Source organism: Aotus nancymaae, unplaced genomic scaffold (genome assembly GCF_030222135.1).
Source record: "Aotus nancymaae isolate 86718 unplaced genomic scaffold, 86718_ANA_hifiasm-v0.15.2.pri h1tg000029l, whole genome shotgun sequence".
NCBI lineage: Eukaryota > Metazoa > Chordata > Mammalia > Primates > Aotidae > Aotus > Aotus nancymaae.
The window spans coordinates 43,101,193-43,128,308 of NW_026988442.1; the positions used below are offsets into that span (position 1 = coordinate 43,101,193).

The 27,116-nt window shown below is 44.6% G+C and overlaps 1 protein-coding gene across 2 annotated transcripts; it reads left to right on the forward strand.

The window, feature by feature from the left end:
- The first annotated feature begins 7,924 nt into the window (after positions 1 to 7,924).
- On the forward strand, positions 7,925 to 26,833 carry PCMTD2 (protein-L-isoaspartate (D-aspartate) O-methyltransferase domain containing 2). 2 transcript variants are annotated; one of them, XM_021672498.2, is made up of 6 exons: positions 7,925 to 11,392; positions 13,688 to 13,771; positions 15,876 to 15,978; positions 17,051 to 17,222; positions 19,366 to 19,489; positions 24,113 to 26,833. In XM_021672498.2, exons 1-6 carry the CDS (start codon positions 11,086 to 11,088, stop codon positions 24,490 to 24,492), a joined length of 1,170 nt encoding a protein of 389 aa, XP_021528173.2. In that variant the 5' UTR covers positions 7,925 to 11,085; the 3' UTR covers positions 24,493 to 26,833. The 2 variants fall into 2 exon arrangements, with proteins under 2 accessions (XP_021528173.2, XP_021528174.2); XM_021672499.2 differs by lacking the exon at positions 13,688 to 13,771 and having other exon boundaries at positions 7,927 to 11,392.
- Positions 26,834 to 27,116: the final 283 nt, after the last annotated feature.

The window sequence follows — 27,116 nt, forward strand, 5'->3', positions numbered from 1 at the left end:
AAACAGACTGGCTCATTCCATGCTCTGGCTACGGGGATTAGAATGAGGAAGAACGACTTCCCCTTCCGGATGACCCAGTTTGTCTCCTCCCCGGAGAGCAGCTGTGCAGCAGTGACACCTGGTGGTAAAGTCCTCATATGCGCCTCCACCCTGGCTCCTTGCACAGACTGGCCAGAGGCAAGAGCAACCAGGTGTAAGGCCGTTCCTCAGGAACGCAGGCCTCCTGCCCCGAGGCCCTGACAAAGCCAACCTGTTTGATGCATCTGTGGGAAGTATCTCAGAGGTCCGGGACACCCAGAGTGGGCGTGAGACCCTGCTCCTCCACCGGAATGCAAAAAGCACCCAGGGGCGACCTCGGAAGAGTGGCAGGGAACGGGCTGAGGATGCAGGGTGGCTTCTGCAGAGCCTGTTCAAATATTCACCCACTTCCCTTGTAAAAGCGTTGCTTTCTGCTTAGCGTGGGGGGAAAGCTCCTGGCACATCATCTGTCAGAGCTTCTTGTTCTGACTCCCCTTCATCTAGCCGGCCCTGACCACCACCAAGTACTGAGCAGGGAAATGGCAATGCAGCCACTGTCTGGTACTAAGGAGTCGCGCTCCTTCTTAAGAATAGCGTGCCGCTAGGCACGGTGGCTCACGCCTGCAATCCAGCACTTTTGGAGGCTGAGGTGGGCGGATCACCTGAGGTCAGGAGTTTGAGACCAACCTGGTCAACATGGTGAAACCCCGTCTCTACTAAAAATACAAAAACAATTAGCCGGGCATGGTGGTGGGCACCTGTAATCCCAGCTGCTCGAGAGGCTGAGGCAGGAGAATTGTTTGAACCTGGGAAACAGAGGTTGCAGTGAGTGAGCTCGGACTACTGCACTCCAGCCTGGGTCACAGAGTGAGACTTCATTAAAAAAAAAAAAAAAGAATGGGGTGCTATTTGTAAAACCCTTAGAGGATAACAAAAAAATTAAATTGTTGTCATTGCAAAAGCAACATTGCCCGTCATACAAACAGAGATCACAGAGGTAAATACAGTGAGAAGTTGTGTCTTCAGCCAGAGCTGAGAGATGCTAAGAAATTAACCTTACACACTTAATCATGGAGTTCTCATTTCCAGTGTTCTTTCTTAAATGCAGATCTACTTCATCTGCTATCTGCCAGAAAAATTCCCTTTAATATTTCTCATTGTGTGGGTCTGCTACTGAATTCTTGTTTTTTTTTTTTTTTTGGAGACGGAATTTCGCTCTTGTTACCCAGGCTGGAGTGCAATGGCGCGATCTCGGCTCACCGCAACCTCCGCCTCCTGGGTTCAGGCAATTCTCCTGCCTCAGCCTCCTGAGTAGCTGGGATTACAGGCACGCGCCACCATGCCCAGCTAATTTTTTTGTATTTTTAGTAGAGACGGGGTTTCACCGTGTTGACCAGGATGGTCTTGATCTCTTGACCTCGTGATCCACCCGCCTCGGCCTCCCAAAGTGCTGGGATTACAGGTGTGAGCCACCATGCCCGGCCCCTACTGAATTCTTTTAGCTTTGTATGTCTGAGAAAAATCTTTCACTGTTTAAAAATGACAAAAGAGCAGTTTGGGGTTTACAGAAAATGTGAGCAGATAGTACAAAGAGTCACCATAGGCCCCTCTCCTGCACGCAGTTTTCCTTATTAGTAACATCTTGAGTTACTGTGGTATGTTGTACAATATACCAGTATCGATGCACTGCTATTAACTCAAGTCTATAGTTCACGTCAGGGCTCACTTGTTGTGTTGCAGTTACAAGTTTTGTTGTTTTGTGGGTTCTTTTTTTTTTTTTTTTGAGACAGACTCAGGCTTTGTCACCCAGACTGGAGTGCAGGGGCACAATCACTGCTCACTGTAGCTTCAACCTCCTGGCCTCAAGTGATCCTTCCTACCTCAGCCTCCTGAGTGACTGGGACTACAGGCCTGTGCCTCCACCCCTAGCTAATTTTTTTTTGTAGTGATGAGGTCTCGCTACGTTGCCAAGGCTGGTCTTGAACTCTTCCCGCCTCAGCCTCCCAAAGTGCATGAGCCACTGCGACTGGCTAGTTATATGGGTTTTGACAAACGCGTAGTAACATGTATCCACCATTACAGTATCATGCAGAATACTTTCAGTGCCCTAAAAATTCTCTGTGCTCTGCCTCATCGCTCCCTCTCCCTCCAACCCCAATCCCTGGCAACCTTCGATCTTTTTACAGTTTCTACAGTTTTCGCTTTTCCTGAATGTCTTATCATTGGAATCATATAGTGTTAATATGTAGCCTTTTCATCCTGGTTTCTTTCGTTTAGCAATAAGCATTTAAAGTTCCTTCTTGTCTTTTCATGGCTCTGAGCTCATTCTTTTTATCATTGATTAATACTCCACTGATCAGCATGACGAGTTTGTTTATTAATTCACCGATTGAAGGACATCTCAGTTGCTTCCAGTTTTTGGAAATTGTGAATACAGCTGTTATAACAATTTATGTGCAACTTTTGTGCGGACATAGTGGTTATTTGAGTAAATACCTCGGAGTGCAAATGCTGGGTCATAAGGTAAGACTTGTGTCTTTCATAGAGCAGAAGTTTTAATTTTAACAAAATCCACCTTACCAATTTTTACTTTCATGGATTGTGTGTATGACTTGTCAAAAAAGCCATCACTAACCCCAGCACCACCAGGAATTTCTCCTATATTATCTTCTAGAACTTTATGTAAAAACTAGATCTGTGTCTAGTTTTTTGTTTGCATGTGGATGTTCAGTTGTCCCAGCATCATTTGTTGAAAAGACTATTCTTTCTCCACTTAATTGCTTTTGCTCCCTTGTCAAAGAACAGGTGACTGACTTGTGTGTATTTCTGGACTTACTATTACAGTCCACTGATTCATTCGTCTCTTCGTTTGCCGACATTGCAATGTCTCGATTATTGTAACTTTATAGTATGTCTTGACATCTGGCTGCGTCAATCCTCCAGCTTTGTTCTTCTTCGGTGGCGTGTTGGCTATTCTGGGTGTTTTGTCTTTCCATGTAAACTTTAGAATCAGTTTGTTGATATCCATGAAATAACTTGCGGAGATTTTGAGCTTTCCTATCCATAAACATGGAATATCTGTCTATTTAAATATTTGATTTATTTTCTGAGAGCTTTGTAGTTTTCCTCACATAGATCTTGTACTGTTTTGTTAGGTTTATGCCTCAGCATCACATTTTTTGGTGTTATTGTAAACAGTATTGCATTTTTAATTTCAAAGTCCAACTGTTCATTGCTGGTACATAGGAAAGCGATTTTAGCTTTTGTTTATTAAATTACACAGTAGTCCCCCATCTATGGTTTTGCTTTCCACGTTTTTAGTTACCTGCAGTCAACCACAATTTAAAAATATTAATTGGAACATTACAGAAATAATTTGTACATTCTAAATTGAGTGCTATTCTGAGTTGTGTGATGAAACCTCGTGCCATCCTGCTCCATGCTGCCCAGTACACGGTCACGTTTCTGTTCAGCATACCCATGCCATATGCATACCCATGCCATATACACTACCTGCCCATTAATCACTTAACAGCTGAGAGACAGGCCATATTCATGTAACTTTTATTACAGTACATTGTTATAATTGTTCAATTTTATTAGTTATTGTTGTTAGTCTTTTGCTATGCCTAATTTACAAATTAAACTTTATCGTAGATGATCCATATAGAGGAAAAAGCATAGTATATATAGGATTTGATTCTATCCCTGGTTTCAAGCATTCCTACATGTACTACAGGGTCTGGTACACATCCCCTAAGGACAAGGTGCGGGGGGTATTACTGGAAACAGCAACTCTGCTGTAGTCACTTCTATTAGTTTCAGGAGTTTTTTTGGTAGAGTCTTCAGGATATAATATATAGTTTATCTTATCATATGTGCACAAAGACAGTTTCATTTCTTCCTTCCAAATCTGTATACCTTATTTTCATGTCTTATTGCATCAGCTAGGGCTTCTATATGATGTTGAACAGAAGTAGCGAGAGGGGACATTCTTGCCTTATTCCTGTTCTTAAGGAGAAAAGGTCCACTTTCTCACTGTTAAGTATGATATAAGCTGCTGGTTTTGTGTAGATGTTCTTTATCAAGTTAAGGAAATGCCCCTCCATTACCAGCTGGCTGTGAATTTTTAACGTGAATGGGTATAGAGTTCCAGTTGGGGATGATGAGAACAATCTGCAGCTGGATAGTAGTGAGGTTGCAGAATGATGTAAATGTACTTCATGCCACTGAACTGTACACTTAAGAATGGTTAAAATGATAAATGTCTTGTATATTTTACCATAATAAAAATAGCGTATTTTGAAGACAACACAACCTCCCACGTGTGGCTCTAGCCACTTGCTCCTCAGACACCCGGCCGCACCCCTGCCTCGGGCCCTCGCATGAGGCTCCTCCTGCAGACACGACAGAGATGAGTGGACAGATGCAAGGGGATGGGCAAGGGGACACCAGACGCATTCAGAAAGCTCCCTGTGGCTGGGTGTGGGAGGAGCCTGGAGGAGGGCGAGAGTAGCTGCTGGATTCTCATCCACCTTCCTGTACTCACTACTAGCTGGTAGGTACAGGAAGCCAGCTAACCTCTTGTACTTTCAGTTCCCTCATCTGTAAAATGGAGGTATCAATGCCGTCAAGCCGAAGGCCACAAGGAACATGCCTGTAATTGAATGTGTTGGGATTGTCACTTGTTGCAGCGAGGAGGATGCAGATCATGGAGAAATGCAAGGCATCTCAGTAAGAGGTGTCGGGAAAACTTACTAAAACATATGCGTTTGAGTTGTGTGATTTTTTTCATGGATTAGATGCCCTCAGGAATGGTGGGGGTGAGGAGGGGAAGAGCGGTTCTCTGGGCATCTAGGTAGATGTTATCTGTGAGGAGGCCAGGGCAGAGGGAGGCTCAGCTGTAGCTGGTAGAGGAGCTGGGGTCATCGCTACTAACTGGGAGAGGATGTCTTAGATTTTGTGGGTGGCACAGTGACCCTATTTTTGTTTGTGCTTAGACAGAATTATGACATGGCCTTGGATCATGATGGTGCTCCTCCACAAGATTGTTTATGTCCCATAGGAGACCGCGTGGCCTTGATCTGAGCGCCAGGCCAGTTCCTGATGTCACCGTCCACTTTTCTCCTTGGAAGTCATACTAGTACCTATTTCATGGAAATAAGCTATGTAGAGTGTTCAGTATGTACCTAATGACGGGTTCATGCTATGAATGCTGATAGTAGTGGGAGCTGATATGGAGCGGAATGGAGGAAACACCTCGGAGTCTGAAGGTGTGGCAGGCCAGGGCTTGCTAACTCAGGCCTCCGTTACAACACTATTCCAGCATGGACTGAGTAGCCAGGTTACACATTCAAAGCTGATCGAGCCACTGCCTTTATACAAAGGTTGGAATGTAACAGAGAGCCCACCAAGAGTTCTGTCTTGGCTTTTCCTGGGCCTTGAAGCATGACAAGATAATGAACGAATTCTTAACAGGACCTTTTTAAGTATTAAACAAATTTTATTGGGGTCTGAAGAAACTCCCCACACCTCCACAAACAAGTTTATTGGGGTCTAAAGGAACTCCCCATACCATTATGATTTAGCAGGAGACAAGATAAGGGTAATCACCCCAGCACCTAGACCCGTTTATATTAAGTAAACTTACTGAGGCTCCAGAAGAGGGTCTTCAGGACCTAGACCTTAGTTACAGATTAAAAGAAGTTAATCACTTATGTCTTTAGCTGAACGCACACTCACACGTAGACACATAGCTTAGAAGGTGTATAAGCTCTGGAAAACTTTGTAATTTTGAGTTGGTCTGGTGATAATTTCCAGGCCTTCTCCCTGTAACCGGTTGCAGAAATAAAACCTCTCTTCCTCCCCAGTTCATTGGCATCTTGTGTTATCGGGCCACGAGAAACGGCAGCCCGACCCTGTTTGGTCCGTGAACAGAGCAACTGTCTGAAGACAGCAGTGATGTGATCACACTGTGTTTCAGGAGGACCACTTGCCAGAGCCCAGGGGAGGGAAGCTGGGGCAGGGCAAGGAGGGATTATGGGGGCGTGTCCCCTGGCAGTGGGAAGAGGGTCAAGGATGACTCCAGGGCTTCTGTAATTTGAAAAAGTCACAGGTAACCACAGGCTCTCGGGTGGAAGGACGCTGAGAGCCCCGTGAAGGTCATGAGGGGTGGGCAACCTGAGGCCCACGGATCAGCGAGAGAAGTGAGATCCCCCCGGGACCACGGACGTGGTGAGGGCGCCGGCCTCTGGTTGCAAACTGTGCTCCTAAGTGGAGCTCCAGGGTCTGGGGAGGAACGCGGGGCAGGAGCGGGGCCGGGGCCGGAGACCCAGGCGCACTCCCTGCAGCGGTGACGCCGGCCCTCGGTTTGCACGGCTGCGCCTGAAGCACGCGCTCTGCAGCTAAAGCCCCGTGCGGGGTCTGGGCAGCGGGCTGTGTGAACCCAGAACGTCTGAGACGGGCCTCATTTAGCCAAGGTTGAGGACGCGCCACGACGCAGCGTCGGGAAGTCAAGGGCAGGGTTGGGACGGCCTGGCGCGAAGGCGAAGGTCACGTTCTTCTGAGTTTCCGATCGGCGTTTCCAGAGGAGGCAAAGCGGACACGCGTCTGGCTCGGCGAGCGGGGCGGTGACCGTGAACGGAAGGAGGTTTCCCTAAGCAGCTTCCCGTTTTCCTCCGTGATCTCGGAGGGCCCCAGGGCCGGGTGGCGTCCGGGGTCCGGGCGGCTGCGCGCGCTGCAGGGAGGCCGCCCGAGGGCAGCGCCGGCCCCAAGTCAGGGCCCTCGGGACGCGGGACGCCCCCAGCCGCGGGTCGGCAGCGGCGGCTCAGGTAACCCTCGGGGAGGCTCCTCAGGCGGCCCGGCGGGTCCGTCCTCCCGGCCGAGCACGGCGCGCCCTCGAGACTCAGCCCGGCCGAGGCCTCCGCCAGCGCCGCCATCGCCCCTTTAAGCGCAGGCCCGCGGCGCACGCGCAGTCCGGCCGTTGTGCGCAGGCGCAGAGGCGGCGGGGGATGTTTACGGCGGCCGAGGTCGGGGCCGGACGCGCCAGGGACGCGCCGAGGAGCTGCAGGTCGCGGCCCGCGCGGTCCGAGCCCGCCGGCCGGCCGGCCGAGCCTGGAGGTAGAGCCGCCGCCGCCGCCCCTCGGCCCCTTCCCTCCCCGCACCCGGTATCCCTGACCCCGGAGCGGCCCCCTGCGGCCTCGCTCCTCCCCACCTCGGGACCCCCCAGCGGACCCCGGGGCTCCCCGCGTTTCCCCCTCCCGGGGCCGCTCGGTCACTCCGGGGAGTGCGTAGTCCAGACCCGCAGCTCGTCCTTGAGTTCAGTGGGAAACGTTTGCGGCTCCGAGGCGGCCAGGCGCTGAGGTCCGGGACGGTCTCCACCGGACCCTTTGAGAAGATGCCAGGATCTTAAAAGCAGCCGCCCCCGCCCTGCGCCGTGGAGACGGCGGGAGTTGGGGCGGAGCTCCGGGGCCCCCGCTCGCGCGTGGAAAAGGAGCCCCGTTAGCTGCAGGAGGAGAACCGCCCGAGCCCGCGCCTTTGTTTGCGTCGTTGTGAGAGGTCGCGTCTCTGATGGGCGCGCTCCCCGGCCGCGCCGCAGATAACTCACCTGAGCTCCCGCCCCCTTTACTCGTGGGAAGACTTTTCTTTTTCTTTTCACAAGGGAAGGGCCAAGCTGTCCGGTCCGGGCGTGTGATTCACTGTCCTTCCAGAGTTAGTGAAGTCGAGGTGCCCGTCAGCGACTCAGAAATCGCTGTGGTCGTGCTTGGGGGAAGCGGAGCCGCACACTCCGGTGACGACAGGAGACCTCGGAGGTGACGGGTTCGGCTCCCGAGGCCGGCGCCTTTCTCCCTGCCCCGCCGCAGCTCGCTCCTCCGGTGGGACTTGGCTGCGGGCTCTTTCATTCTTTGCAACTTCAGTTAGAAAGCTCCTCTGCGTATTTAGGTGGCGTTGTCTGCAACGTGTGCCGCTGGTCTGGCTTTTGTTAGGCCCGTTAGTAGCGTGCGTGTGACAGCCTTTCAGGTACAGATGCTGCTCCACTTAGGATGGGGTTGCATCCCAGTAAACACACCGTTAAACCTTAAGTCGAACCATGCTAAGTCGGAGACCATCTGTATTTGAAAATGACCCTTTCCCTTGCTTGTAAGAGTTCTGGTTTTCTAGGTGAGAAATCTATTTGTGTGTGTGTGTTTGATCATTCTGCCCAAAGGAGATGTGGCTTTGGGTTCTTTTCTCCACTCGTCTTCCACAGTGAATCGCTTTGTCCATATTCTTCTTAAGAAGTGACGTCCAGGTTGAATTGCGGTCTCTCGTCTGTAGCCTCCCAAATTGCCATTACCATAGCTTCGTGCTTGTGTTGACACAGCCACAATCACGACCTCCTCGGGTATCACTTCTGAGACCTTCGCATGCCTGCTGCGGCTCAGCAAGTGTTCCTCATGTGCCCTGGTAGTTGGTATTGTAAGGAGCAGCAAGGTTGTTATGGACTGCTGCTAGTTACTGCAGAGCAGTGAATAATAGTAAGGATTACAGCAGATGATGTGCACAGTATGATCGAGTCCAGCATTCTAAAAATGATTCTGCACTTTTACTTTGAAATTTTGGATTTGACTGGATTGTAGAATCTAGGCGAAAATGATAGGATTTGGTTTTGCGAAGAGCTTAGTTTGTTGTCAGTGTTTTTGGTGACGTGATGACTGATCACATCCACAGTCTGTTGTTAACAGCCATGGTTTCCAGTGTGAGGGAGTGTTAGATTACCAGGCAAAGGTGGTAATAAACATCAGACCCACAGATATTCACATGCGTCCTACCAATGGCAATAGATACAGATAGGATTACCCCATAGTCAAAAGATTACCAAAGTGTTGTGTGGTAAAGAACATTGCTGTCTTGAGTGTTTTTAAAAGCTGCATTGGTGTGGTATTAAAAACACAGGCCTTTTGCCATACAGTCCTGGGTTTGAATCCAGTGCCCGCCTCACAAACTGTGTAATCATGAACAAATTAACCGACTCGCTCCAGTTTGCCTCTTAGTGTTGGCACGTGTGAATGAGGCCATGACTGGCAGGTGGTACCTGGAAAACGCACGCTAGCTGTTTTTACTAAGAAGCCGTCTGAACTTTCAAGTTAAGGAAGAGTTCAAAATAAATGATAGTTACTTAGTAGAAAATGAAAACGAAACCTATCCCACATACAGTTTGCGGATACCTTCTAAAGACGTGGTACTGAGATAGAACAGGCTTCTGGGTGAAGAGGTGGCTTTCACTGAGTAGGGTATGTGATTTCCAGCTCTTTTCCTAAATAGATCCTTAAGCATCCAAACACCTGATTCCGGTTTTAACCACTGACCTAAATTTTAAGATGACTGTGCTAGGCTATGGGTGTAGCCTCAGAACTAAGTGGCTTATCCAGTATTAAACTCGACCTCATTAGGACTTAATTCCTCTAAGTCTAAGTCAACTGGCTATGGACCTTAATCTAACAAGGTCTCCAAAACAATTCAAAAAATTCAAAAAGGGTGTGAAAATTTAATGACTGGACCATCCTATTGATTTGCAAAACCTAACGTTTAGCTCTAAAATCTTGATTATGAAGATTGAGTATTCCACCATAAAAACAAGATAATTTGTGTTAAGCCATACCCTTCACACTTTTTGTTCACTTGCAAGAAACTATGTGATTATTTTCACTCCTGGGAAAACCTCTCCCACCGCTGTCACCAGTTGTGTACATGGGTGTGTATGAAATCTGCCCACTGCCCCCTCGGCACCCCCCGGTATTTCTTTATTATCCTCATCCCGCTGTTAGAAATCCCGAGGAATGTGAGGAGGAAAGCAAGAATGAACTTCATCATAATTATAACAGACTTTTAAAAAGGTTGTGTTCATGAAAATGTCTTCATGAGGTCTGGTGGTCTTTTTCCCCGACAATCTGTATCTGGTGTTTTGTAAAGCATTACCATTTTATGTGAAGTTAAAGCTTTGAAAAAGTTACATGGGGTAAGTATAAAATTGGAAAGGTTATTTTTGTAGCTTTAAGAAGAGTAAGACTTCTCCACGTGAAAGAATGTTTTCCTGTGAATTAGATGAAGCTACACTGTGTATTTTAATAGGCTAAGAGGTGACCCCTGCTGCCCTTTTTCTTCTTGAAGGCAGCTTGGGAGAGGGTAAGACAAGTAGTGGTTATTTTTAAAGAGCTGGGAACGCTGCATATCATGCAACTGAGAAGGGGCTGTAGGAAGTTCCGGTAGCGCCCCCTCCTACACTTAAACGTGAGCCAGGAAGCTGATTTTGCATTTGTTAGAAGAAGGTATCTGTCATAGTATGTTGTATTTGGGAAGAGTGTTTTCTTGATGTTTTTATCTAAAATTTGAACATCAAAATATCCAAATCAACAGGTCGAATGGAGTGCTTGACTTGGGTGGGTACTTTTGTGTATGTTGGCGATGTGTAGAGTTCCCAGATATGATATAGGACACCACTAAATTTTCTTTTTTTGTTTGTTTCTTTCTTTATTATTTTTTTTTTTTTGAGACAGAGTCTTGCTCTGTTGCCTAGGCTAGAGTGCAGTGGCACAATCTCTGCTCGCTCCTCTGTCTCCCGGGTTCAAGCAATTCTCCTGCCTCAGCCTCACAAGTAGCTGGGATTACAGGGATCCACCACCATGCCTGGCTAATTTTTGTATTTTTAGTAGAGACGGGATTTCCTCATGTTGGCCAGGCTAGTCTCGAACTCCTGACCTCAGGTGATCCGCCCACCTTGGCCTCCCAAAGTGCTGGGATTACAGGCATGAGCCCCTGCTCCCGGCCTAAATTAGAATTTCAAATAAACATCAAACAATTTTTATTGTTTACTTGAATTTTCAATTGAACTGAGATTTTTTTTTCCTTCTAAATCTGGCAACTCTGGGTGATGGTGAGGTGGGTGTTGACAAAAGATTATTATTTTCAGAATTCAGCATTTGAAATTGGTATCTGTTTAGAACTTTTATTATTCTGCTCTTACCTTTGACATAAATAGCTCTTTTTAAAAATTTTTAATTATAGTATTGCCTAAGTGTAATCTTGAACATGGGCGGTGCTGTGAGTGCTGGTGAAGACAATGATGAGCTGATAGACAATTTGAAAGAAGCACAGTATATCCGGACTGAACTGGTAGAGCAGGCTTTCCGAGCTATCGATCGTGCCGACTATTATCTTGAAGAATTTAAAGAAAATGCTTATAAAGACTTGGCATGGAAGCATGGAAACATTCACCTCTCAGCCCCGTGCATCTACTCGGAGGTGATGGAAGCCCTAGATCTGCAGCCTGGACTCTCATTTCTGAACCTGGGCAGTGGCACTGGGTACCTCAGCTCCATGGTGGGCCTCATTCTGGGTAAGTGTGGAAGGAGAGTCTGAAAACTCATCTGTTTCAGGGAAGGAGGCATCTCCTTTGACAGAAGATGTAGTCTGCTGATGGCCCGCCTGGGTAGAGACCACAGCCTTCCCAGTAGTTACCTCACGTTGACACATCACTGGGTGGTGGATGGAGCGATGAGGGAGGAAGGCCCGCACGGCTCTCTTAGGCCCCAGGTTCTCCAGAGGGACCCCTCCTGTTCTCTGTCCCCTCTGCCTGAACTTGCCACAGTCTGTACTGTGCGCCTGCCCTCTAGACGCTGGAGAACAAAGACAGTTGTGTAAATCTTGACCCCACTGTGAGTTCTTGATTTAATTTAATCACTCAGTCTTCCTTGTCGCTCTTTCTCTAAACCAATGATAATTAACTTTAAAGTCCTTCTGGAGTTAAAGTACTTCTAAGCAGTTTTTGTCTCGTTGGGTTTTGTTTTTGTTTTTGTTTTTGTTTTGACAGAGTCTTGCTCCATGGCCGAGGCTGGGATGCCGTGACGTGAACGAGGCTCGCTGCAGCCTTGCCCTCCTGGGCTCTAGCAATCCTCCTGAGTACGCAGGGCCACAGGCACACACCACCGTGCTTGGCTAATTTTTAAATTGTCTTTAGAGACAGGGTCTCGCCATGTTTCCCAGGCTGGTCTCAAACTCCTGGGTGCAAGCTGTCCACCTGCCTCAGCCTCCCAAAATGCCGGGATTACAGGCATGAACCATCATGCCTGGTCTGCTTTGTTGTTTTAACAGTAAGAGTAATACCTGTAGATTTTAAAATTAATTTCAGAGATGGAAGGGATTTCACAGGTTATATTATTTGAAGCTATTTAGCCTATTTTCCCAAACAAATGAGTTGTGAGTGAATTCTGCACATGGGAATATGGCTGTTTTTAACAAGAGTACCAAACAACTGAGGAAAAATGTCACTTGGGGCAAAATGGAACGGGTGGGGAAAGGCATCCATTTTTAACTCAGTAAGGTGGAATGGTTTTGCCAGAGGGGTGATAGGAGCTGATCCATACTGTACAACCTTGCTGTAAAGAGGAAGCAGGGGCCAAGCTGCTGTGGCAAGCTGGGTGAGAGACGCTGGATGAACCAGTGCAGAGAAGCTGGAGTCTATGTTGTTTCTAAATCCTGGTAGAACTGACAGGATTTATGGATGGACTGTATATGGTTATGAAGGAAACTTCAAGAATGTGGCTGTCCTTAGTGGTTCATGCCTGTAATCCTAGCCCTTTGGGAGGCTGAGGCTGGAGGGTTGCTTAAACCCAGGAGTTCAAGACTGCAGTGAGCTATGATTGCACCACTGCACTCCAGCCTAGGTGACAGAGTGAGACCCTGTCTCTAATTGATTTTTGTGGATATGGAATGAGAATTTGGATTTCTTTATAAGTTTGTATAAATTGAAATTTGGTGACGTTTTGGGACTGATTATTTGGCTTTTGGCTGTAGATTGCTACCTTCAGATATAACAGTGTGTAGATTTTTATAATGCTTTTTGACCTTAATTTCTCTTCAATTGAGACTGTTGTGGCCCCTGAGAAGAGAACACAGTGCTTAGATTATTTATCATTTTTGAATTTGGGAATTGTGATTTCCTCCATTGTAGCTGAAAAATTGGAGCTGAGGTAGAATCTTGGGGAGAAATAGGTGATCAAGCTGACTCAATTAGAAATGGTATTGAAAAGATCCAAAATGCTGAGGAAAAGATGACTTAAAGTAATCCTGAAGTGGCCAGGCACGGAGGCTCACACGCCCATAATCTCAGCACTTCGTGAGGCCGAGGCTGGCAGATCGCTTGAGGTCAGGAGTTCGAGACCAACCTGGCCAACATGGTGAAACCCTGTCTCTACCAAAAATATACAAAATTAGCCGGGTGTGGTGGTGCGTGCCTATAATCCCAGCTACTTGGGAGGCTGAGACAGGTGAATCACTTGAACCCGGGAGATGGAGGCTGTGGTGAGCAGAGATCGTGTCACTGCACTCCAGCCTAGGTGACGGAGCAAGACTCCATCTCAAAAAAAAAAAAAAAAAAGTAAGTCTGAAACGGCTTTGCTGTACTTGGCATCCCCTAGAAGTTATAAAGAGAGGCCTTCCAACTTGATATTGTTGCTTCTCCTTTCTGAATCCCGTTTACTGGGAATTTTACTGGATTTCGGGAGGAGAGAGGTCTGAAGGAAGGAAAGGCCTGTTTTCTATTGTAATGGATGTGACATGCTGCTTTGATGCAGTTGAAGGAAGTGACTTTAGGGTTTGCTGTCACGGATGCATATCTTGGCTGTGTCTCCAGATGCTGCAGCTCATTCAACCTTAACAGCATTTTGTGCAAAGCACTCCAGAGCGAAACCTCATCGGCTTCCTGGTGCCTGTGAATGTGAGTCTTTTATCTGACAGAGTTTCTTACTGTGACCCCACTGCCTTTCACGAGGTCTGAGCTGCATCCTGTGTGGGCTCCTCTCTGCTTTGCTCAAGGCTGTCCTTACCTTTGTTTGTCATCAACCAGGGGAGAATACAGTAGCTACTTAAGAGTTGGTGACGCAGGCCGGGTGTGGTGGCTCACGCCTGTAATCCCAGCACTTTGGGAGGCCGGGGTGGGTGGATCATCTGAGGTCACGAGTTCGAGACCAGCCTGGCCAACATGGTGAAACCTTGTCTCTACTAAAAATACAAAAATTAGCTGGGTGTGGTGGCCAACGACTTGTGAGGCTGAGGCAGGAGAACTGCTTGAACCCAGGAGGTGGAGGTTGCAGTGAGCCAAGATCGTGCCATTGCACTCCAGCCTGGGCAACAGTGAGATATTCTGTCTCAAAAAAAAAAAAAAAAAAAAAAGATGATGACTCATAAGTGACCTACCTGAAAACTGCTGTGTGGTTAGGAAGCAGGGCATACCTGGGAGTGGCTTTCCCAGGGGGGCCTTGCAGATCCGGCTTCAGTGCCATGTCCCAGTGCTGTGTCCCTGGTGCCGTGTTCCTAACACCTCCCGGCCACCCTGTGTCCTCCTTCCCCTGCTAGTCATCTTCTTATTAAGCAGGTGGGTGGAGGGATTTGCGTTACTATTGTTTGGTGTTAAGCTTCTTGGGAATAGGAACCGTATCTCATATCTGTTATTAGAATTAACTGCTTATTAAGTATTTGATAGTGATGGTGAGAGGTCAGTGAAAATAAGATGAGTGGGAAAAATCAAGCAGCTTTTTTTGGCCTCTGGCATAGTGACAGAGTCATGGGAATTGAAGTCAGAGAGTTGGCAGAAGGTCTTGAAGGTCAGAGTAATTCAGGATTTGATGTTGTAAGTAGTGAAAAGATGGACTCTCAGGTAGGGTAGATTTTGATGAGGTAATGTTTTAGCAGCAGCTCTGTGTGTGAAATACGGTGAGAGAAAAGAGCAGCAGGTACAGCTGTCCAGACGGGGGCCAGAGAAGCCTTGTCCTGGGCCGGTGGCTGTTGTACTAGGGAGACCCACACGGCAAGGTGCAGAGGTGTGGGATGCACAGAAGGTTGCTCATTCATCAGCGTTTGTGCTGGACTGTAGATCACTGTGGTGTATCTGTCTACTACATAAAGTCCTGCATGCCCTGTCGATTTTTACATGTAGATTAAAAAAATTGATGTGTAACTTAGCTATAGTAAATGAATAAGCGTGAAGTGTGAATTCTGGTGGACTTTTACATATGCATCCACCTCCATATAAACTCCACCCAGAGCAAGACGCAGAGTGGAAACAGCACCCCAAGAAGGCTGCATGGCCCTCTCCTCCTTCTAGAAAAGTTACCACTGTTGTACTCCCCTTCCAGAAAGCTGGTGACTGTTTTGCCTTCGTCAGCACAGATGAATTTTGCCTGATTTCTACCTCGTGTAAGTGGATTCCCACAACAGAGAGACTCATCTATGCTGAGTGTCAGTACTTTGTTCTCACTTGACACAGGGGCAGTTCTATATGGAGGGAGGGCTTTCATCACTAAGTACACTTGTAACATTTCTCAGTTTTATTTCAAATTACCGGTAAATACCCTTTGATGTAAAACATGTTTTATTGTGACTTGGAAGCGTAGTTTTATTTTAAAGAAGATGATTGAACCCTGTTTTGTGAATATTAAAATGCACACATCTGAGTGTTTTGGGAACCTTTCAGGGAAAATGGAATCGTCTTAAATGTTACCTCTACACAAACAGGTGAGGGTTATGTTCGTTTCACTTGCAAATACATGTTTCTTCTTCAATTCATTAGTTAGACTTGAACGGTTGGTTTTTTCCATTTTCAAATGATTCTTTACAAGTTTGAGGGTAGAGAAGCCCAGGCGTCAGAACAAGTATTTATGATGTGGTGAGCCGTGGTAATGTGATGAGACCTCAAAACTTTGTGAATTTCTGTAATTGTACATGTTAAATCAGATGTGTTACAGTTGATAAAAGAGAAGCAAACGAATGACCAAGAGTTCTTGTTCTGTTTTTACATGTTTTCTTATTCTTAAACCTTCTAGGTCCTTTTGGTGTGAACCATGGGGTGGAACTTCATTCAGATGTGATAGAGTACGCAAAGCAGAAACTGGACTTTTTCATCAGAACGAGTGATAGTTTTGACAAGTAAGATGAAATACTATCCATTGGGTCAGAGGATGTGAATTATAATTTTACAAAGTTTTGATCAGATAGAAAATCAGCTTATTAGTGTTCATGTGCCAGCAAACATGATTAAACTATGGTAGGATGGGCGGGGTGCAGTGGCTCACGCCTGTAATCCCAGCACTTTGGGAAGCTGAGGCGGGTGGATCACCTGAGGTCTGGAGTTCGAGACCAGCCTGACCAACATGGAGAAACACCGTCTTTATTTAAAAAAAAAAAAAAAAAAATTAGCCGGACGTGGTGGCACATGCCTGTAATCCCAGCTACTCGGGAGGCTGAGGCAGGAGAATCGCTTGAACCTAGGAGGCGGAGGTTGCGGTGAGCCGAGATCGCGCCATTGCACTTCAGCCTGGGTAACAAGAGCGAAACTCCATCTCAAAAAAAAAACCCACTGTGGTAGGAGATGATGCCACTTGCCTGTTCTAATTTTTTAAAAAATTCTGTGTTTTTGAGGGTTTTAGGTTTTTCTAAATGTTACACCTACATAAAGGTAATTTCTCACCAATATAAGCATAGAAGAAAACACAAAATGTTCATTCTGCTCAATTTTCATGTTTCCTATTTAAGATAACTTTTTACTACCCAATTGTTTCTAAAATAAAATTGTTGCATTTGTCTCTAAACAGTATGTGTAACTAGCTTTTGCCATTTTAAAATAAGGCATTACAGTTCTTATTTTAGGGATTAAAATTTTTAGAAACCCCAAATGAGTTTCGCCACCCGCACATCTCACTCATTGTGTAGTATTAATAGATCTTACGCAAGACGATAAGAAGATTGTGTTAAATTTGGGTAATACTTTTGATATTTACTTTCGTACTATTTTGTTTGGCATTTCTAGAGTTCTAGATATAAAGCGAAATTCTTTTTGGAAGTAATTCTTGGACGTTTGTAATTCTTTTCTTCCAGCTCCCTGGCTCTGTAAACTGTGTTACGTTGCTGTGGGATTTTAACCTGTGGTTAGCACAGATTGACTGTGTATACTTGTGGCAATGTGATACCTTTAGTTGCAGGAAACATTTTGTACTTCCAGGTTTGACTTCTGTGAACCCTCCTTTGTTATTGGGAATTGCCTGGAGATTTCTCCGGACTGTTCTCAGTATGATCGTGTATACTGTGGGGCTGGTGTGCAGAAGGAGCATGAAGCGTACATGAAGAATCTTCTCAAAGTGGGAGGGATCCTTGTCATGCCACTGGAAGAGAAGGTCAGATTCCCTTCATAACTGACATTTTTGCACACTGTTTGCCATGGTCTGTTCTGGGCAGTTTATGTATACTTACCCTTTTAAGAAATTCCTGCATTTCGCAAATTAGGAACCAGAGGCAGGGACAGGTGAGGGAGCTTGTGAGGTCATGCACACATCCTAGGTGGGGCCAGAGCCGGAGTCAGGTAGATACTTCAGAGACTACACGTGAAGCTCTTTCTCCATCTTCCTTCTCTCTTTCTTTTCCTTCTTCTATCCCTTCCCCCTCACCTCCCTCTGCCTTCCCCCTCTCCTTCCCCTCTTTCCCCCCAGCTGTTCTGAGTTTTAATTCTAATTGTTGATCTGTTATAATTGTTCTGTTATTAGAATTATATATAAAATTATTAAAATTAATGTATTCTCATTGTTAGTCTAATTGATAAATGCCTTGATGTTATGCATTGTACAGGAACCCTTTGCTTAGTGAGAGTCTTGTCCAAGTTTGCTGTTTGGTCATGCGTGTTTGTCTGTGTTACTGTATTTCACTGGGTAAAATATTTCATAGTAAACGAACAGATTAATAGACACGAACTGGGCACCAAGAAGAATGCCTCTCAGTCACAAAGAACTAGGAAAAAAAAACAATAAAAATTAGGAGTTTTTAATTGTTTTAATAAAAATTTGGAGATGGGATCTTTCTCTGTCATCTAGGCTGGAGTACAGTGGCATGATAATAGCTCACTGTAACCTCAAACTCCTGGGCTTAATCACCCTTCCGCCTCAGCGTCCCAAGTAGCTGGCACTACAGGCACATGCTGCCATGCCCAGCTAATTTTATTTCTTTTTAGTGACAGGTTCTCGCTGTGTTGCCCAGGCTGATCACAAACTCCTGGCTTCAAGCAGCCCTCTCACTGCAGCCTCCAGAGTTGTTGGCATGAGCCGTCACACCTGGCAGAATATTGTTTTAGATGTCTTTACTAATACAAGTGATATTAGAAATCTTTGTTGCTATATAAAAATGCATTGGATTTTTTATTCGAATTGTATCATCTTGATTAATTTGAGGATTGTGGACATCTTTACAATGTTTCATCTGCTTATCTAGAACATGAAATGGGTTTATAGTTTCATTTAAGGTTTCATACATCATTTATTGATTATATTGAAATACTTGTTTTTTATTATAACTAGAAAGTCTACTTTTAAAAATGTTTAAATAAATATAAGTTTTGCTGGTATACAAGAATGTTAGTTGATGTTTACCTAGTACCTGGCTACTTAATCCTTTAAGTTATAAGATTCATGATATAGAATCTTAGTTTTTATTGGATTTACTGACTTTGATATTTTTAGAAAAGACTAGCATATAATCATAGCATGAAAGAACTGACCAAAAATAGCTCCGTGACCTGTGTAGGCCACGTGGAGACTGACCCAGCCACGCGGAGCACACAGAGGGTCATGTCTAAGTGGGTTCTCTGGTGCTCCTAATACTTTAATTCAAGAGAAACGTTTTGATGACCTACACTTCAGTATGTTAAGCCACCAGATTCCAGCGCTTTCGTGGGGGTGATGTCAGGGCAAGGCTCATTTAAGCATTTCAGTATTTATCTCCAAAGCATGAGGATAATTGCCTAGGATTTCCAGGTTGACAAGTTTGCATTTAAAAAAGTAACAGGCATACTGTAACAGTATCTGTTACTACAGTGCCTGTCGGGAGTTAGCCCCCCACCAGTGAAAGCAGGTCAGGATTCGGTTGGTTGGTACATATCCGTAATTACTTTTTACTTTAGAACAGACCCCTTTTTCACCCTCAATATTGACTTTTTCTGGAGAGTGCAAGAGTGTTCTTACAAGAATCCCCGCATTCTCTGTGTGGTTGTTTTCTCTTGCTATCCTCTAACTAGTTTGTCTTTAATATATATTTCCTATAAACAGAACTTAGGCCTAGGGCCTGAATATATTCAGGTTAAGCATTTTCACAGGCATATTCATAAGATAGATGCATTTCATGGCACATCTCATTAGGGGTCTGTATGTCAAAATACTTCATTTTATTGTAAGCATATCTGTGTATTTTTATACTAATATAGGAATGATTATATTTAAATATGAACTATTTAGTAGCCAAATATTTTGAATATTCTTTTTGTCTCTTGGATAGTTGACTAAGATAACACGCACCGGTCCTTCAGCTTGGGAAACCAAAAAGATTCTCGCTGTTTCTTTTGCTCCTCTGATCCAGCCCTGCCATTCAGAGTCAGGAAAACCAAGACTTGTCCAGTTGCGTGAGTATACCAGTCGTCTACCAGTCTACCAGTCTTTACTTATTTTATCTTTTAGATCTTTTTCGTCTCATTAGATTTTAAAAGGAAACAAAATTTACAAAGAACCTTCTGATAAGAAACAGCACCACTCCCATGCTGAAACTTTAAAATTCTACAAGCAATGTCAGGCATTTAAAAAATTATAATCTATTTTTAGCCTATTTCAGGTTATTTTAGCTATCTTTTAAATCTACAAAGAGCTGTTGTTGGTCACGCCATTGAAAGCAAAGGAAGCACATAAAAGGGAGCTCATTTTGCCACACGGGGACTTAGCCTATTTGCCACCTCCACTAAGAGAGGTCTTACAGAGAGAGCCGTCAGCCAAAGAGCTCCTACAGAGTCGTGGGGCTTCTGCTCCCCAGGGCTGCTTAGCGCCTGCCGCCTCGTGGGTAGATGAAGGGCAGAGAACACATTGCAGCTGATCTACTGGGGTGTGGATAGGAGACTTTCTGTGGAAGCTTCCACAGCCAAGCCTTTGTGTACTGAGCAAGGAACTGATACCAGGGCCAGCACAACAGCAAAACATCCTAATATTTTAAAATTTAAACAACTCACACGGAAGATGCTCTGATCGTTTAGAAAATTTGGAAAATGCAAAAAATAATAGGAAGGAAAAAAGTTGTGCGTAGTCCCACCCAGAGACAATAACGTTTTGGCACATCTCTTCCAGAAATGTTTTTTAATTTATTAGGAATCATTTATTAAATGATTGCACTTTGTTTTGGTCTCTGCTAAGTACAGGCCCTAAGAAATAGAAACGATTCTTGAAATTTGATAATGAGCAAGAATAGGATATGCAAAAGGGTTAATTAGGGAAGGTTTGACAGAGGATGATGTATGTGCATGGTCTTCAAGGGCAAAAAGGAATTCCCTAAACAGAAAAAAGGGGAGAAAAGTGTCAGCAGCGGCAGGACAGAAGCCAGAGCGCGTGTTTCCCGCGTAGTCAGTTGAGACAGGTGGGAAAACCACTGGTATGTAGGTTAGAATTGGGCTTATCGTGTAGGCTGGAGAAGCTATCAGATACTTTAAATAAAAGGTGCAGTGCCTCTGTATCCTGGATAAGCCTGGTGGTTGGGTGGAGGGTGAATCTGTCAAATGCGTGCTCTGAAAATCTCACCACAATAACCTTTTTAAGTGCTGCTCTTGGTGGGGAGGGCACCAGCTTCCAGAGCCTTAGCAGAGTTTGGGAAGGCAAGGACATCTGTGGGGTACTTAGGAGAATTTTTTAGGGTCTGGTTGAAAATGAGTCTTTCCCTGTGAGGGTTTCATCTGGCCTGATTAAGAATCATGACAATGTGGTGGGCATTTGGGATGCTTGTTTTAAGGAGAAACCTTTGAAGAGAGTGTTAGATGATCAACATTCATGTGATGCTTTTAGAGTTTCTTAAGTGACCCATCAAGTTATTTGCAACTTTTCTTTTCCTGGGCCAGAGTTTCCTAGACTCGTAAAGTCATGTTTGTGAAGACAGTAGAGCAGAAAACTCTGTGAGTGTAGACATACACGATACGGGATCATGCGAGTGTAGACATACACGATACGGGATCATGCGAGTGTAGACATACACGATACGGGGTCATGCGAGTGTAGACATACACGATGCGGGGTCATGCGAGTGTAGACATACACGATACGGGGTCATGCGAGTGTAGACATACATGATACGGGGTCATGCGAGTGTAGACATACGCGATACGGGGTCATGCGAGTGTAGACATACACGATACGGGGTCATGTGAGTGTAGATGCATGGGGTGGGGTGTGTAAGTTTAGACCTGCACGATATAAGGTCATGTGGTGTGGGGTCATGTGAGTGTAGACATGATACGGGATCATGTGAGTGTAGACATACATGATACGGGATCATGTGAGTGTAGACATACATGATACGGGATCATGTGAGTGTAGACATACATGATACGGGATCATGTGAGTGTAGACATACATGATACGGGATCATGTGAGTGTAGACATACATGATACATGATACGGGATCATGTGAGTGTAGACATACATGATACAGGATCATGTGAGTGTAGATGCGTGGGGTGTGGTGTGTAAGTTTAGACCTGCACGATATAAGGTCATGTGGTGTGGGGTCATGTGAGTGTAGATGTCTGTGGCGTGAGCGGGATAGGTTAGCTCTCTGATTGAATGGACACAGGACACATTGGAAGCAGGAACCAATGGAAAGCTGTTGGAATTTTCCAGGCGAGAGATAAAGATGAAAACTAAGACACTGGTTTCTACAGTGGAGAAGATTGAATGATACATACAATAATACAGTCCGTCTGAGGAAGGACATGTGAGCCTGAGGTGTACATTGTGTGTTGTAGGCCTGGGTCTCTGGGAGGCTCAGGATCCTGGTCAGGACTGGATTAGAACCTTGGGAGCTGTTGGCTGGCCTCTGTCATTTAAAACCACAGAATGGGTGTAAGACCAAGGACTAGCAGTCACACCTAGAGGGGAAATGGTAGAAACTGGAACCTTAGGCACACGACTGGGCTGGCTGGAAGAGGAAGAGCCTGCAAGAGAAAAGAGCTATGGAGATCAGAGAGAGGGGCTGTGACTTGGGCCAGGGGAGCAGTGAGCTCCATGTTCTTATCCCAAGCCGACATCTTGAGATCTAGGGAGGCCAAAGCTGAAGACTGGGACTCTGAGGGCTTCGGAAGGAGTTGTTTCAGCCTCTGGGGCAACAGCCAGATCCCAGTGGCTCTGGAAATAATCTTTCTTGATGTGAGATGATGAAGGAAGGAAGGATGACAGTACTTGAGGAAGGAGCTGGGTCACAGATGGGGCAAGAGGCATGATCGTGTGGTTCAACGAAGAGACAAAGGAAGTGCTGGAGCCTGTCCTGGAGAAAGGATAAGGGACCCCTTGACCATGGAGTCAGAAAAGCAGGAAAGGTTGAAGGGAGAAGGTGCTACTTATTCAGTGCCAAGAGCCCGGGACACAAACAAGCCTGTTTGAAGGTTTCCAAAGAACAATGATGATTGCTGAGATTCTGTGCAGGCCTCTCTGATTTTGGTAATAAATGTTGTACACAGGCCGGGCGCGGTGGCTCACATCTGTAATCCCAGCACTTTGGGAGGCCGAGGTAGGCGGATCACGAGGTCAAGAGATCGAGACCATCCTGGTCAACATGGTGAAACCCCGTCTCTACTAAAAATACAAAAATTAGCTGGGCATGGTGGTGCACGCCTGTAGTCCCAGCTACTTGGGAGGCTGAGGCAGGAGAATTGCTTGAACCCGGGAGGCGGAGGTTGCGATGAGCCGAGATCGCGCCACTGCACTCCAGCCTGGGTGACACGAGCGAAACTCCTCAAAAAAAAAAAATGTTGTACACAACACAAGAGCACTCTCTATAGTGCAGACTGTTATTCTTTGGAGAAGTTGAGTTCTGTGGGGAAAAGTGATGCTGATTTTCCGTTTAATGTAATTTCTTTCCCTTTGAGAAATATTGCCAGCATGAAATTGTGAGCTTTGTCAAATCTTTCTCCTAAAAGTGCTTTGGTGTTTCTGTTTTTTCTAAAAAAAAGTTTGGATTTGCATTTTCCTACTTTTCTAAAAAAGGAACAAATATTCAATTTGTAAATAACTATGAAAATATTAATAGATAAAAGAATGTTAGGCCGAGCGTGGTGGCTTACCCCTAGAATCCCAGCACTTTGGGAGGCCCAGGTGGATGGATCACTTGACATCAGGAGTTTGAGAACAGTCTGGCTTGCATCATGGCATATCCCTGTAGTCCCAGCTACTGGGGAGGCTGATGCTGGAGGATCACTTGAACCCAGGAGATGGAGGTTGCAGTGAGTTGAGATTGTACCAGTGCACCCCAGCTTGGGTGACAGAGTAAGACTGTGTCTCAAAAAAAAGAATATTGGAGACATATTCATTCACTCTATTACTAGTAGATGAGTATTAATATACACATGAACAGAGCAAATAATAGAGTAATGAAACTAGGCTGTCATAAGAACAAACTGTAACCCAGGTTTTAATTCCAGCACTGATTAATATAGCCAAGCAATATTGCTTCCTTTTCCTTTCAAAGTTAAGGATTAAGGCATTTGAAAATACCTTTTGAAAAGTATCAGTAAATTGGAGCACTAATTGGCATTTGCTTAGCATGCTGTCATATTCTTATAACATATTCGGGCCGGGTGCGGTGGCTCAAGCCTGTAATCCCAGCACTTTGGGAGGCTGAGGCAGGTGGATCACCTGAGGTCAGGAGTTCAAGACCAGCCTGGCCAACATGGTGAAACCCTGTCTCTACCAAAAATACAAAAAATTAACTGGGCACGGTGGTGCGTGCCTGTAGTCCCAGCTACTCAGGAGGCTGAGGCAGGAGAATGGCTTGAACCCAGGAGGCGGAGGTTGCTATGAGCCGAGATCACACCATTGCACTCCAGCCTGGGTAACAAGAGCGAAACTCCGTCTCAAGAGAAAAAAAAAACAAAAAAACAAAAAAACACCATATTCGTAAATTTGCCAGTTAATTCAAATGATGTTACGGTTTTTAGATGTTTAGGTGTGGTGGTGTTGCTCAGACGAGTCTGACTATGTGTCATTGTTTTGTGCTGCAGCACCAGTGGCAGTGCGCAGCCTCCAGGACTTGGCTCGCATCGCCATCCGGGGCACCATTAAGAAGATTATTCATCAGGAAACTGTCAGCAGAAACGGAAGTGGACTAAAGAACACCCCCAGGTTTAAGCGAAGGAGAGTTCGCCGCCGTCGGATGGAAACGATTGTCTTTTTGGACAAAGAAGTCTTCGCCAGTCGTATTTCCAACCCCTCAGATGACAACAGCTGCGAAGACTTGGAAGAGGAACGGAGGGAGGAAGAAGAGAAGACCCTGCCTGAAGCAAAGCCAGAGCCCCCAGTGAACTTCCTACGCCAGAAGGTCCTGAGCCTCCCTCTGCCAGATCCCCTGAAATACTACTTGCTTTATTACAGAGAAAAGTAAGTCTGTTTGAAAGGGGGAAGTGAGGAAGCGCAGATTGCTGAGTTTGAGGTTCCTGCTGCCTGTGTGCCGTTGAAGAGTGACCTGGAAGCAGATGTTGTGGGGAAGGGAACTGCTGGACTCATCCACTTCATGGTTTTTTTCTAGTTCCTGATTGACCTCTAAAATTTTGTTCAGTTGGGTGATTTCTTTACGTAATTCAACAAGACTTACATTGCATAGAAGACTGCTTTCCCAAATTGGAGAGGATCTTCATAGAGAAAGAGAAGGGTGTTTCTTTTTCAGCTGTGATGAAGCACTAAAGTGTGCGTAAGAGAGACCGGTGACCATTTCTGACAACATGCGCGTTACTCACTATAAATGAAAACTGAAGTGGAAAGTAACCTGTGTTGCTTATAAAGTGTGAAAGCACAAGCTTATAAGTGTATAAAATCTTCCGTGGGTGTGACACACCTGTGTCCAAGTTTGAATTTTTATGATACGTGCCACTTAATTACTGGCACGGAGTATCACTGAACTCGTTAGTTTTCTAGTGGGGAAACATTATTGAGAAGCCCTCCCTTATTTTAAGTAAGTTAATTAAATCTTATGCGAGTTGTCAGTTGTAATTTCTCAAAGGAAAAATTTTGATGGGGTGGAGGAACGAACAGCCAGGTAATCCTTCTGGAATTCCAGGAGAATTCCAAAGAGGTTTTTTTTTTTGACACCTTCTTTTGATAACTTTAAAATAACCACTGTCAAGTAATCCTTAAAAGAATATCCTGGAAAATGAAGTAAGTTTTTTCCTGCGTGTAAGCAGTAAGCAGAGTTACATTTGCCCTAACTGTAGGGATGATTCTTTACCCAATTTTAGGTGTTGACACCCTCCATCCTCAGAACAGGTAGAAAGTATTAGGAGTGCAGGAAATAGATTCGGGACTGTATTATGGACAGCCTATGCTTTTTGACTTCAGTTTGCTATTTTTCTGTGATCACATTAGAGTACTGATTCATAGATTCTATCTTTTATAAATCTGGAGAAAAAGATTTGATAGTTTTATAATTTTTCATAAGAACAAATGTATGTATTTTAGTAGCTGTGTTGCATGAGAACAGTGTTAACTCACGCTAACTTGTGAAGTCAGCCATCTCTGGTCCTTGTGTGTGGAGAGCTCTGTCTTACTAAGTGATAGGGCTCAAAGAACAGCAGCCCTTTTGGTAGTCATGTGGCAGGATGATCAAAGTTACATTGCTTATTCCAAAACATTGGTTCTTTTTAAAACATTTTTTTTTACCCAAAGAAAAGAGTAGTGTAAATTATTAACAGTAAACATAAATTCAGAGTGTTGATGTAGGATTAAATATCCAGATTTTATTTTTAATCTTAATCCTCACCTTCTTGGGAGTCTCTATGGTTTTAGCTGAGCTCTGGTTATTTTGGATCTGTTCTGCATTTGTAAGTAACTGAGTCATTTTTACTACACAGTGCAGTTTGCATGTATAGCTGGGAAAACGTGTATTGCTCTAGATTGGCCAACTTTAGCCATTCTAAAGAAAGTTAGCTCATAGTTGTTGCCTTTTTACTCATAGTCAAGCTTCATTCTTTCAGAGAGATGTATGATTTACATTTACTTGCTAATATTTTGTAGTTTTGAGATCCTTGTGGGCATTATTCTAACTAATATGTAGACGTGGAAATTTTTGGACGTAATATTAAATGAGTGTTATCTGTGAAATTTGTTACATTAGGTGGCTTGACTAATTTTTTTTCTATAATTGTTTATGGACTGCATTTTTTAAAAACCGCATTTGCCTTTATGCTAGATTGTAAAAAATTATATTACAATGCATAAGACATGTTTTTCCCTCATATATTAGACATTTCCTAGCATTTCGTATTTATGTGTTGTCAGTTTGTGATTTTAAAACCAGAATTTGGTTTAAAAAAATATGGTTGTAATATATATGAGAAATAGTTTGGTGTTTACCTTATGAAAATAAAGGGTTGTAAGTAAGGTTTCCTGTGCGCCTTACCTACTTCCTGTTTTCAGAGAAATCATAATATAGTCTGTGCTGTCTGTAAGATCTGTATCGTAAACCACAATCTTGACAACTATTTACTTTTGAGTAGTTTGTATTTTAGTATGTGACTTTTGTTTTGAAAAGTAATAAAGCCATAGACCTGTACAAAACAAATTTCAAGTTTGTACATACATATTACTATGTAATGTAAGAATCAAATGTATATGTAAAAATACTTTTATCAGTCTGGAACTTGGGAAAAATCCAAGGAATCTGAAACATAGATTTTAATGAGCTGATAAACACAAGTTGCGTTAATAAAGGTCGTCAGGATGCTTCTGCACCCTGTGTGGGATTCAAATTCTTGAATATGTTCTTTTCAAAACCTTAAGAACGTTTTTTCTTTACTAGCAACATGTATTTACTTTCAGCAGATATTTGTATTATTGCTTGATTCTGTAACATTCACAGTAGATGTAGAGAAGGCATTATTTTTCATTAATAAATGTGGAATTGGAATGGACAAATGGAGAAATGGCCAGCTCCAAGTACATAAGAGAACAGGGCTTTGAAGATGGCGGGCAATGATTTTGGCATAATTTTCCCACATTCAGCTGTCTTAAGGA